General features: G+C 46.2%; 1 protein-coding gene across 2 annotated transcripts in view; it reads right to left on the reverse strand.

Moving 5' to 3' along the window:
- CFAP221 (cilia and flagella associated protein 221) overlaps nucleotides 1–12341 on the reverse strand; it is a 103170-nt gene that overhangs the window by 53819 nt on the left and 37010 nt on the right. For both annotated transcript variants that reach the window (XM_028148105.2, XM_008143445.3), the window contains exons 7-10: nucleotides 5821–5980; nucleotides 3474–3594; nucleotides 3281–3392; nucleotides 2976–3084 (exon numbers count right to left, since the gene is read on the reverse strand). In XM_028148105.2, coding sequence (XP_028003906.2) covers nucleotides 2976–3084; nucleotides 3281–3392; nucleotides 3474–3594; nucleotides 5821–5980 — 502 coding nt within the window. The remainder of the gene's footprint in view (nucleotides 1–2975; nucleotides 3085–3280; nucleotides 3393–3473; nucleotides 3595–5820; nucleotides 5981–12341) is intronic.

The following is a 12341-nucleotide window of genomic DNA, read 5'->3' on the forward strand; positions in this document are numbered from 1 at the left end:
TGGTGCATAGGTAAATTTGGTATGCAAATCCTCCCACAACACATCAAAATCAAAACTAACCTATAGAACAATTCAGGCAGTTCTGAATGATGTATTCAGAACTGCCTGAATTCAAGCTAAACAGAAGTCCTACAACTAAGGATACAGAGAAGAACCCACACTGAAACTGGTAGAAGGGGCAGAAATGTGGAATGGGCTGGTCCCACTCCTACATGTAGCAATACAAATTGTGAGGGATATCTAGGCTACAGAGGTCCCCCCTGAGGAGTGAGGAGTCCCAGACCCACACCAGGCCTGCCAGTCCAGGATTCCAGTGGCAGGAAAAGAAGTCCCCATAACTTCTGGCTGTAAAAACCAATGAGGGCTGTGACTGAGTAAGATGAAGGGCAGCTGGAGTCCCAGGTGTTCCTCTTAAAGGACTCATCCACAGACTTCCTTAGACTCATTCTCTCAGAACTCCAGCACTGGGAGAGCTGCTGGAAGGGCACCAGGGACATATGGGAGGAACTGAATTATTTGGCATCAGGGCGAGAGCTGGAGGGTCAGCTTTCTCCAGAGAGAAGTATTGGCAGAGGCTATTGTTCCTTTTCTGAGTCCCTCTCCACTGAGCCGGCAGGTGGGCACCAGTCTTGGACCACATCAAAGCTCCACCCAACCATCTCCACAGAGGGATACACTCAGCAGGCACCAGAGCCCTGCTGAAAAGTCCTGCCTGCTCTTGGGGTCAACCCCTGTACAGTTGATCCTCCACAGTGTTTGCAGACAGTGCGTAGAGCTGGTCAGCCTGTGGTAGATCCCTCCCATTGAGGTGCCAACAAGCAATCAAGGCTCAACTACAACAGGAGGGTGTACACAGCCCACATGGGGGACCAACCTGGAATGCCAAGCTTGGATGATTGGAAAGGCTGTGTAACGGGGCCTTCAGGACACCTATGACACAAGGCCAATCTACGAAGCCCAGGAGACCTACATAACATAGAAACAAACACAGGGAGGCAGCCACAATGAGGAGATAAAGAAAAATGTCCCAAGTGAAAGAACAGAATAAAGTTCCAGAAAAAGAGCTATTCAATATGGAGACAAGTAATCTACTAGATGCAGAATTCAAAACACTGGTTATAAGGAAGCTCAATGAACTTAGGGGAAGAATAAATGAACTACTGAGAACTTCAACAAAGAGGCAGGAAACAAAAACAGAACTAGAAAACATAAAAAGAATCAGTCAGAAATGAAGAATGCACTAACTGAAATGAAGAATACATTACAGGGAATCAACAGTGGAGCAGATGAAGCAGAAGATCACATCAGAGATTTGGAAGACAAGGAAGTAGAAAACACCCAATCAGAGCAGCAAAAATAAAAAGGAGTCCAAAAAAGTGAGGGTATTATTAGGAGCCTCTGGGACAACTTCAAGTGTACCAACATTTGCATCATGGAGGTGCCAGAGGAAAAGAGAGACAGGAAGAAATGTGAAAAAACAATGACGGAAAACTTTCCTAACCTGTTGAAGGCAATAGACATACATACAATAGGAAATACAGAGTGAGCCAAACAAGATGAACCCAAAGAGGCCTGCACCAAGAACATCATCATTAAAATGCCAAAGATTAAAGACAAAGTGAGAATCTTAAAAGTAGCAAGAGAAGGAGTTACCTACAAAGGAGCTCCCATAAGACTGTCATTTGATTCCTCAACAGAAACTTAGCAGATCAGAATAGATTGGCAAGAAATATTCAAAGTGATGAAAAGCAAAGACCTACAAGCAAGATTACTCTACCCAGCAAAGCTATCATTTAAAATCAAAAGACATATAAAGAGCTTCCCAGACAATAAAAACTTAAAGGAGTTCATCACCACTTAACCAGTATTACAAGAAATGTTAAAGGGACTTATTTAAGAAGAAGGGGAAAAACATTAAAAATATGAATAACAAAATGGCAATAAATACATATCTAACAATAATAAAATCTAAAAAACAAAATAAAGAAACAAGCAGAACAGAAACAGACTTGTAGAGAACATTTTGACGGTTGCCAGAGGGGTGGGAGGTTGGGTGAAAAAGGTGAAGGGATTAAGAAGAACAAATTGGTAGTTACAGAAAAGTCATGGGGATGTAAAGTACAAGGCAGGGAATACAGTCAATAATATTGTAATAACTATGTATGGTGACAGATGGGTACTAGATTCATTGAGATGATCAGTTAGTAATGTCTAATCACTGGGTTGAATACCTGAAACTAATATAATATTGTTTGTCAACTGAAATAAAAAAATATTAAAACTGCTCTTCAGGTACTCGGCATACTTCCTATTTAGCTGAGGTCACACCCTGAATACAGACATATGCTGCAGTAGAAGGTATTTTCTTGAGAACAAAGGGCTCTCCCCCTCCCATGCAAGCAGGGTGGCTGGGTGAGGAGTGCTTAGGCAGGGGAATGGACAAGATGGCCTCTAAAAGACCCTTCACTGGAGTCTTTATTTTTAGCTTAATGTAAGAGTTTCTGAAGTTTGTTTTAGCTGAATCTGAACACATGGAAATGCCTGGTGTGACCTGGTAAGAAATTGTGAAAAGGGCTCCATTTTGATTGCAGGAGCACCGGCAGCAGTCTCACATCTGAGTTTTAAAACCTCCATCAGCAGCCTCCCCGGCCCTGTACTGCTGGGCTCCCAGCAGGCCCATGGGGCTCCTGGTGTGGTTAGACTGGGGCGGCTGGGGCAGCAGAGGGCAGCAAGGCGTGTCCCCTTCTCCCATGTGCACTCTGGTCCTGCCACTGTCAGGCCACACTTAGAAAAGGGCAGAGTTTGGTCACATTGATTTATTCCCAAAAGTAACTTTGCTCTGAAATAGAGGGGCCAATGGAGGGAAAGAATAATCAAAATTTTCAAGAGTTATGACATTTAATTGTCTCATATAAAAAAGCCATTACTTAAAACAAAGTACTGTCACTTGATACAAATAATTGTTCAATATTTACCATTTAAGGTGATTTTCAATCTCTTCGAGAGTGTCCTGTCTGACTTTCTGTTCAAAAAGTGCTTCCTTCATCTGTCTTGTTTTTGAAATCTCATTGCCTTGGTCCAAAACTGAGGGCAGAAGCAGACAATGATTATACCGGTAATCAAATCAGAACCATTTGCTGAGAGAAAAACACATTTCTAAATATGAAACTCAGCGACCTAATTGGGTTTTGTTGTTATTGCTCATGAATAGTAAATGACACAAGCAATAATTCTTTCCGATTCTGCCCAGGTGCTGATTTACGGTGGATCAACTGGTTACCTTCTCTTAATTCTTTAATTTTCAGTTTTCCTGGTTCTTGGTTTAAAACAGTTGCCACAGCAAATGGATTTGATAAATCTACTGGAAATCTCAAGTTCTGATACTCAATTTCCTGGGACCAAATCAGGAAGAAAAAGTCATTATTTTGCTTCTCTCTCACTCCTCCCATATGGTTAACATGGATGCCACTTACCTTAACCTTTGGAGGTTTTAACTTCGCTGGCAGTCGGTGAAAATTTATCTGTGTCATTGACTTCTCTGCAGGAACGTCTACTTTCTTAGAAAGACTATTTAATCTTTCAAATTCTTCTAATCTATAGTTTAAAACATATTAAATTAGTATATAATCAAACAACTCAAGATTCCTATTTCTATCTTCCTTTTAATAATACCATGGCTTATAGTCCATTAGTTAGTAATTGCAGGTCAATTTGGTGTGCTAAAACATTGGCCTACTAAAATAAATGCAATGTCAGTATACCAAAGGATAACCATTTACATCAAAATAGTTTACCAATGGTTGTTTTTCCTTACATTCTCAAAGAACATAACAAGTGAAAATTGCTCTCATGGTCTAGCATAATTTATTTCTAGGCTATTCATTTTCATTAGCTAAATTCATTACATTAAAAAATCTTACATTGATTTATCTTTGTAGCAAAAGAGTGATTATGCCCACTGTTTGTAATAAGATCTTTCAAAAGGTGATTCAGACAAATGTTTGAGATATTTTCTGCAACTGCAAACTGCCTTTGGACATATGTAGATATAGATAGTGCTGCTAACATGACCACGGAAACTATTCGAATTATTTCTAAAGAGATGTAGTAGAGCTATGTTACATTCCTAAGTGCTACTTATGAAGCGTTTCTTTAAGCAAGAACACCTGAACACTTGTCTTACAAGATTACAGATTTCCTTGTTATTACAGATAGAAGTTAAGAGTATGCTAACATTCATTCCAACTGTCAATGTGCATTTGCTGAGCACCTATTGAACAGGCCCGTGCACAGAGCATGGGCACTCAAGTAAGGTGTCCCGCAAGGCCCATGGCATGGTAGCACCTGTCTGCTGGTGACACACACACTGACGGACAGGCTGTGATGTGCAGAGATGAGGCGCTTGGTTAGGGAGCGAGCTGTGGCTCAGCGTCCACATCTCTATAGAGCCTTGACATCACTTCTGCTGTAAATATAGGAGAACAATAACAAAAAAGGAGGGTGTTACAAAACAGTCTCCTCAAGGAATCTAATTGCTAGTGTTGACAACAAAAATAAATGAAGGGGTCTAAGATAGTGATAAAGAGTTACATTTGGCCGTGCCAAGTTTAGGACATGAGTAAGTCCATCACACACACAATAGTGAAACAAAAAGCAACCTATGAAACTTCCAGAGAACATGGCTGCAGGATAATTTTCTCCTTCCTGGTTAAATTTACATGTTATAGGACTACGTGCAATGTGGGGAGAGATGAAGGTATTGAAACTTAGTCCTTGAAAATGTTGAGTGTGCCAAATAAGATATCAAACCAGTTGGGAAACCAAAACATGACAGTTTAGAAATAGTGTATCTCAGCATTTCCATACAGTGCTCTTGTGCAGTTAAGAACATGTCTGTGGAAAGATATGTAAGTAAAAATCCTACTCAAGTGATGTCTTTAGGAAGAAAATCATGATATAAATATATAATAAATCATGAAGTTACATGTTTAATATGCTTTATGATGTAAATATGTAATGTATATCTATGCATGACAAGAAGAGGAATATCAAGGTATTTCTTTATCATTTTTGAAATATTTATAAGGTTTTTCCAAAATTAGTATTAATACTATGGCAAATTTTCCTTTTAACTTTGATAAAATCATGCATGCTAGGATAAAACATAATATTAACTAGATACATTGGGATATAAAAATACGAGCTCACATTCAAATGAAAGTAGAACTTCAGGAAAAATTTGTAGTGGTCTACAACCTAACCCCCTTTCACATCTTTCCTCTGACTTGAATGTTGATGGTGTTTAACGTACCTCCCGTGTGGCACGTTTCCCTTTCTGCCTGATGTGGGAGTCATTGTTAGACGGGACTTATTTCGGCTCCTCTGTTGCGGGTGTATTCAGGGTTTGGACCATTTCCCATGGGGCATTGCAGTGGACACTGCCCAGAGAGACACTCCATATGTTATAATAGTATACTGAAACTTTGAAAAGAGTTATGTTGTTCTGGCCTTATGGGTTACTTTTCTGAGTAAACAGTAATATATCCATCTGGTCAGAAATTCAACCAGCACACGAGTAATCATCAGCGAGAGAATGCATTCCCCCGGAAACCCCTTTATCTCAGCCGGTGCTTCCCCTCTGGGCAGAAGCAGCGGCTGCTCCAGCACAGAGATAGTCTATGTGTCACCATTATACTTTAAAGTGCGTTTGAAGTAAGTGTGCGATGGCATTCTGTTAGAAGAAAGGAAAGCAGAATGGAAGGAAGACTGGATTTTAAAAAGGGCTTAAGGATAAACACAAACAGTCCCCGGCTGCCATACTTTAAAGCCATGTTGGGATAGCAAGTTCCGGTGAAGACACACTCGTAGGGCTCAGAGTTGAACTGGGAAATCCTCAACTGCATTCTTACTTGTGCCATCCCGTACTGAAAGGGCGTAAACTTGACAGTCACGTTCATCTTCCCATTAGCTGGGATTATCCCTGAGGGAAGAAATGAGGAAAAACTGATACTTTCTTTTCTGCAAAGTCCAAAGTCCATGCACACACACATTCTTCCCAGGATAAGCACACATTTTCTATCCTCTTTATATAGTCTTTTCATTAAATACACGTGAATCGCCTTTTGGTGTCTACATCGATTTTATTTACTAATTAGAGGCCCAGTGCATGGATTTGTGCACGGGTGGGGTCCCTCAGCCTGGCCTGCACCCGCTCACAATCCGGGACCCCTGGGGGGATGTTGAACTGCCGGTTTTGGCCTGATCCCCACAGGCCAGGACGGATGTAGCAGTGCCAAAGTGGCAGGTGTCCGGGGAGGAGCCAGAGCCAGGCTGATGCCATGCTGCTCCCACTCATCCCGGCCCTGCTGCACCTGCCACCGCAGCTTGGTAGCACTGCCACGGAGGTGGGAGAGGCTCCCACTGCTGCAGCTGCACTCGCCAGCAGTGAGCCCAGCTTCTGGCTGAGTGGCACTTACCCTGTAGGAGCTCACTGACCACCAGGGGGCAGCTCCTGCATTGAGCAGCTGCCCACTAGTAGTCAGTGAGCCTCATAGCGACTGGTCGTTCCGGTCATTCTGGTCTTTCTGTTATAATGGTTGCTTAGGCTTTTATATATATAGACTAGAGGCCCAGTGCATGAAATTCGTGCAAGGGGGCGAGGGGTGTCCCGCAGCCCAGCCTGCACCCTCTCCAATCTGGGATCCCTCTCAAAATTCAGGACTGCTGGCTCCCAACTGCTCACCTGCCTGCCTTCCTGATTGCCCCTAACCGCTTCTGACTGCCAGCCTTATCACCCCCTAACCACACTCCTGACAGCCTGATTGATGCCAAACTGCTCCCCTGCCAGCCTGTTTGCCCCCAACTGCCCTCCCCTGCAGGCCTGGTCACCACTAACTCCCCTCCCCTGCAGGCCTGGTCCCCCCCAACTGCTCTCCCCTGCAGGCCTGGGTCCCTCCCAACTGCCCTTCCCTGCAGGCTTGATCGCCCCCAACTTCCCTCCCCTGCTGACCTGATCACCTACAACTGCCCTCCCCTGCAGGCTTGATCGCCCCCAACTGCCCTCCCCTGCTGGCCTGATCACCCACAACTGCCCTCCCTTGCAGGCCTGTCCCTCCCAACTGTCCTCCCCTGCTGGCCATCTTGTGGTGGCCATCTTGTGTCCACATGGGGGCAGGATCTTTGACCACATGGGGGCAGCCATCTTGTGTGTTGAGTGATGGTCAATCTGCATATTACTCTTTTATTAGATAGAATAGAGGCCTGGTGCACAGGTGGGGGCCAGCTGGTTTACCCTGAAGGGTGTCCCGGATCAGGGTTGGGGTTTTCTTGGGGTGTGGGGAAGCCTGGGCGAGGGGCCTGTGGTAGTTTGCAGGCCAGCCACATCCCCTGGCGACCCAAGTGGAGGCCCTAGTATCTGGGGTTTATTTGTCTTCTACAATTGAAACTTTGTAGCCTGGAGCAGAGCCAAGCCTTCTGCTTGCTCCATGGCAACAGCCATTTCTGTTGGGATTTATGTATCTTCTATAATTGAAACTTTGTAGCCTTAAGCAGAGGCCTGGGCTGGCCAGAGTGTGTGGAAAGCTTGGCTTCCTCCATTGCCGGGGACAACCCTAGCCTCCTGCTCTTTCCAGATCCATGGCTGCCACCATTTCTGTTTGGATTAATGTATCTTCTATCATTGAAACTTTGTAGCCTTGAGTGGAGTCCTAGGCCAGCAAGGGCAGGCAGAAAGCTTGGCTTCCTTTATTGCCTGGGAAACCCAAGCCTCCCTCCTGCTCTCTGTGACCGCAGCCATCTTGGTTGGGTTTATTTGCATACTCGCTCTGATTGGCTGGTGGGGGTGGTTTGTGGGTGTAGCGGAGTGATGGTTAATTTGCATATTACTCTTTTATTAGATAGGACTAGAAGCCCGTTGCATGAAGTTTCGTGCAATAGACCTTCCTTCACCTGGCTGCCAGCACCAGTTTTCTGCCAGCACCAGTTTTCCTCTGGCCACCCACCAATCGGAGCGCCTCCCACCAGCGCGATTGGCCACCCCTAATTCCGCCACCGGCGCCTTCTGCTGGCCCCATGGGTCCTCCCACAGCGCCGGCCCTTGGGGCTGGTGGGAGAAACGGGGGGCGGGGACTCATGAGTCCCCGCCCCCCGCTTCTCCCGCCAGCCCAATCAGCCACCCTGAGTCCTGCCCCCAGCCTCCCACCGCCCAATCATGGGCGTAGCGGAGTGATGGTTATTTGCATACTTCCCTTTTATTAGGTAGGATTACTACATAATAATTATTGGACTGTGTCAGTTACATAAATACATGCATATCAATCAGTGTTAGTAAATCACAGATGAACTCCCAGAACTGCAATCTTTGAACTAATTACCAGATTTCAATGTGAATGCTGTGAGCAACAAAGAAAAGCTAGGAACACACAAAAACATTTTTGTCCACATAATGCAGCTACCTATATTGTTGCATAACTTGATTCTTTGCTTTAAAACTTTCACGACGGACAACTGTTCTCTTCCAAGTCTTATTCCTCCCTGTGTCTCTGTGGCCATCAGGGCTGGAACACAGCAAGTACTTAATACACGTGGAAAGAAAAGTGAAAGGATGAGAGGGGAGCAGGTGGAGGGGGAGGACCAATGTGCTCAGTTTGAGAAGGGCTAATGCTCTGACTCGCTGAAGGCTCTCTGGCTTGCTTTCCAAATGATTCCTCGTGCCCCTGCACTTCAGTCTCTCCTGTCCCTGCAGGGGCCTCGCACATTCTCTCATAAACTCCTCGCACCCCTCCTTCCCGTTTCACTCTCCTCTGAACCTTGCACCCCCTGTGCTCCCTATGCTTTAACCACATGGACACCCCACTGTCAGCTAAGCATTCCTGGAGCACTCACTGTATGCCAGGTGCTGTTTTAGGCACTCAAGAAATAGCGATAAACAAAACAAAGTTTACCCCTTAACCATCTACCTTTCCCTGGATTTGAGTGTAAATTTTACAAAAGCAGGTGCCTCCTCATAGCTGTGTCCCGACCTCAATGAATACTTGCTGAATTAGCAAATGAATCCACACTTCAATGCCAAGTACATGAAACTCCTCCTGACTTTCTGTCCACGAGGCGGAAACCCCTCTCAGCTCTGCCAGCCCTACAGGACTCCAGTGCTGCACGAACTGTTGCCTTTCAGAGTTTACAAGCTCCTAACTAGGTTGCAAGCCCCCAAGGCAGACAACAGGCCCAAAGCTCTTTTATCTTCATGGATCTCAAGCCCAGTGCTTCAGAAACAGGTATTTGTTAATTTCCTGAGGGCAGACATGAAAATCTTTAAATAACAGCCACTAGTGACTCCAGAGACCACCGAGGGAAGAGGTAATCAGAGGCGCTCGCTCTGTCCGTCAGCCCAGCAGTTCAGTACCTCGGCCACCCACTTGACCAGAAAACACACCCGTTTGACCGGCAATTCACTGGGGGCTTTAGACTAAGAACATTCTAGTGCTTCTGCTCCAGCTCATTAACTTAAAAAATAAGGACAAGCTCAGGAGCAAGGATTAATGTTTGCCTTGACCTGGCTGATTTATGTTTAAGTGCTCCCAGCCCAGCTCGAATACATAAAGCACACTGGGGCTGTTGCCTAGGCAACCGGAGTACACACACTGCCTTTTCCATTAACAGGGACACCAGTTAACACAGCTTTGTTAACAGAACTGGGTCGCAGCCCATTCACAAATGTTAACAGCCACAAAGGTGTGCCAAGCACTCATAGCTTATTGCTTGGCAAAAATTAATGGTGTGAGAAATGAGAGAATGTTTCATGTTTTAAAAGTGAGAAGAGCACCCCAAAATTTACTATTTCATTTAACCCCTCTCCCCAAACCATGATTCTGTGGCTTCCATTCAATTCAGATCATTACCCTTAACACAACCAGGGATAATGGCAATTCCAGGGCAGGGGGGGTGATGAGGCAGAGACAAAGGCTAAGAAAACCCAGTTTATCAGTAAAATGAGTATTATGAAGGAAATGTAACAACACTTAGCAATTATAAATGAAGTCACCAGAAAATACCACTACTAGTATAGTATATTTGCGGTGATTACAATTATGTAAAATGGGCATTAAATACGGGCAGTTACTAAAAGAAAAGGGAAACTAAGAGGCACATTATTTGTTAGGGCATAGGCCCAGGATGGGGATTATTTATTAAAAATTTATTTTCTTACGTGTCCACACAGTGTTATTACAATGTCGTTATAATTTTAAAGTAACATTTTTCTTCAAAGATCTCAGAAAGTATAGACCATTCTCCCACATGCTTGGAGTGTCAGCAAGTATTAACCTTATTCTTCCAAATTTAGGCTTTCACTGGCTTCTTAATCTATCCAAGCCCTAGTTGGGAAGTTAATAGCTAATAGTTTAGAAACTGTCCAGGAACAAGCTGTTGACAAACTCTAACAGCTGTTTGATTCATGGGTTACGGGAGGGAGGGCTGCAGGCCATGTGGACAAGGCAAGGCCTAGAGCCCACACAGACCCTGACTCACACCCTTGTTCGGCCTTCTACGAACCCTGAGACTCGGCGTGGTTACTTTACTGAACCTCCCTGTTCTCCTCTGTGAAGAGGAGAAAATGATGTACAGGGTCCGTGACAGTGCTGGCACATGGTGTGTGTCCTGTCAGTGTGTTCTTCCCGATGTCTGAGCCAAATAAGCAAGTTGTAACTTCTTATGTAAGAAATGACCATTAAATGTCAAGAACAGCCCAGCTGGCATGGCTCAGTGATTGAGCGTTGACCTATGAACCAGGAGGTCACGGTTTTGATTCCCAGTCAGGGCACATGCCCGTGTTGTAGGCTCCATCCCCAGTGGTTGGCGTGCAGGAGGCAGCGATCAATGATTCTCTCTCATCATTGACGTTTCTATTTCTCTCTCCCTCTCTCCCCTCCTCTCTGAAACCAATAAAAATACACTTAAAAAAAAAATGTCAAGAAGAGGAAATGTTTCTTGGAAAAACGTATACTTGACCCATTTGAGCTCTTAATAGTTCCCGGTCCTTATTTTAATCTTTAATCCCTCTCCCTCCAGCAAGTGCTTGTGACTGGAACCAGGGGTAGGTAGTATTGAAGTCTTCCTTTCCTCCCTGTCCACCAAATATCCCAAACACAGACCTGGGAGCAGGATGAGAGACGGGGCTCTGCCCGCACGGGCGGGAAGCCGAGGGGAAGCAAACTGAGGAGAAGGTGCTGGGAAAACTCAGCCGGTCAGCAGGTCACTGTCTGCCGGGCCCACAACCACTGCCGGGAGGAGTGCGAGCAGCACACGTGTCCTGCCTGCCCACTGTGCTGGGCGCCGTGCCCAGCGCCACCAGACTGCGCCTGGGAGGGCAGAGCGACCGCGCCGCACAGGAGTGCTTATTGCTGGACTCAAGGAGCTGCCGGCGGCCTAGCGAAGAGCCCCGCATCGCCCACTGCTCAAACTAAACCAGGAGCCACCTGCTGGCCCCACCGCAGGCTGCCCGTCAGCTGTCCACCCCACCACCACCCCGGCCATCTCCACGGCAGCACCCACCCAGGCCCACCTCAGCTTCCTTCCCCAGGGACTGCCTGCTGCTCCAACACACTCTCCCCCAAGGGAGCTCATGCCACCACCTGCTTAGCAACCTCCAATGGACTCACACCCAGCTCAGAACCAAACCCTAACTCCTACCCGACTGAGTCCCCATCAGCCTCTCCAGTTTGGTCTCACGGCCTCCTGCCCTTGCTCACACCCTCCAGACACGCTGGGCTTCCCTATTTCCCTCCAACATGACCATGCGAGCCTCTCCCAGCCTTGCCGCCTTAGCGCTGACGGCTCCCTCTGCTTGAAATCCTCCTCCCCGGCTCTGCCCGGGCCTGACCTCTCTCCGTCAGGTCGAAGCTGACATTCCTTCTCAGAGGCACCTCTCCTGACCACCTGGTTGAGAGCCATGAGCTGGTCCCATCACCAACTTTTATTTTTCTTCCCAATCATTTCTCCTCTGGGCAGTGTCATTCTTGGGGTGCTTGTCTCTCTTCCCCACTAGAATGCCAGCCCCAGCAGAGCGGGTGTCTGTCTTGTTCCCTTGGCACCTCGGCTCCTGTCACAGTGCCTGACGCTGGGCAGGTGCTGAGGACCTGGCTCTGAGCGAAGGCCTGGGGAGGAAGTGGGAGGAGGCGAGCCCTGCAGAAACAACCCAGCAGCGTTTCTGGTGAACGAGGAAGAAAAGAAGCTACTTAAACGTGACTACCATCCTGTCACACTCACCAAAACAACAGGAAAAAAGTGCCTAATGAAAGTGAGGAGAGATCTATTAAACAAGGGGAATGCCACAACCCCAAAGCCCA

This window comes from Eptesicus fuscus, chromosome 11 (genome assembly GCF_027574615.1).
Source record: "Eptesicus fuscus isolate TK198812 chromosome 11, DD_ASM_mEF_20220401, whole genome shotgun sequence".
In the NCBI taxonomy this organism is placed as follows: Eukaryota; Metazoa; Chordata; class Mammalia; order Chiroptera; family Vespertilionidae; genus Eptesicus; species Eptesicus fuscus.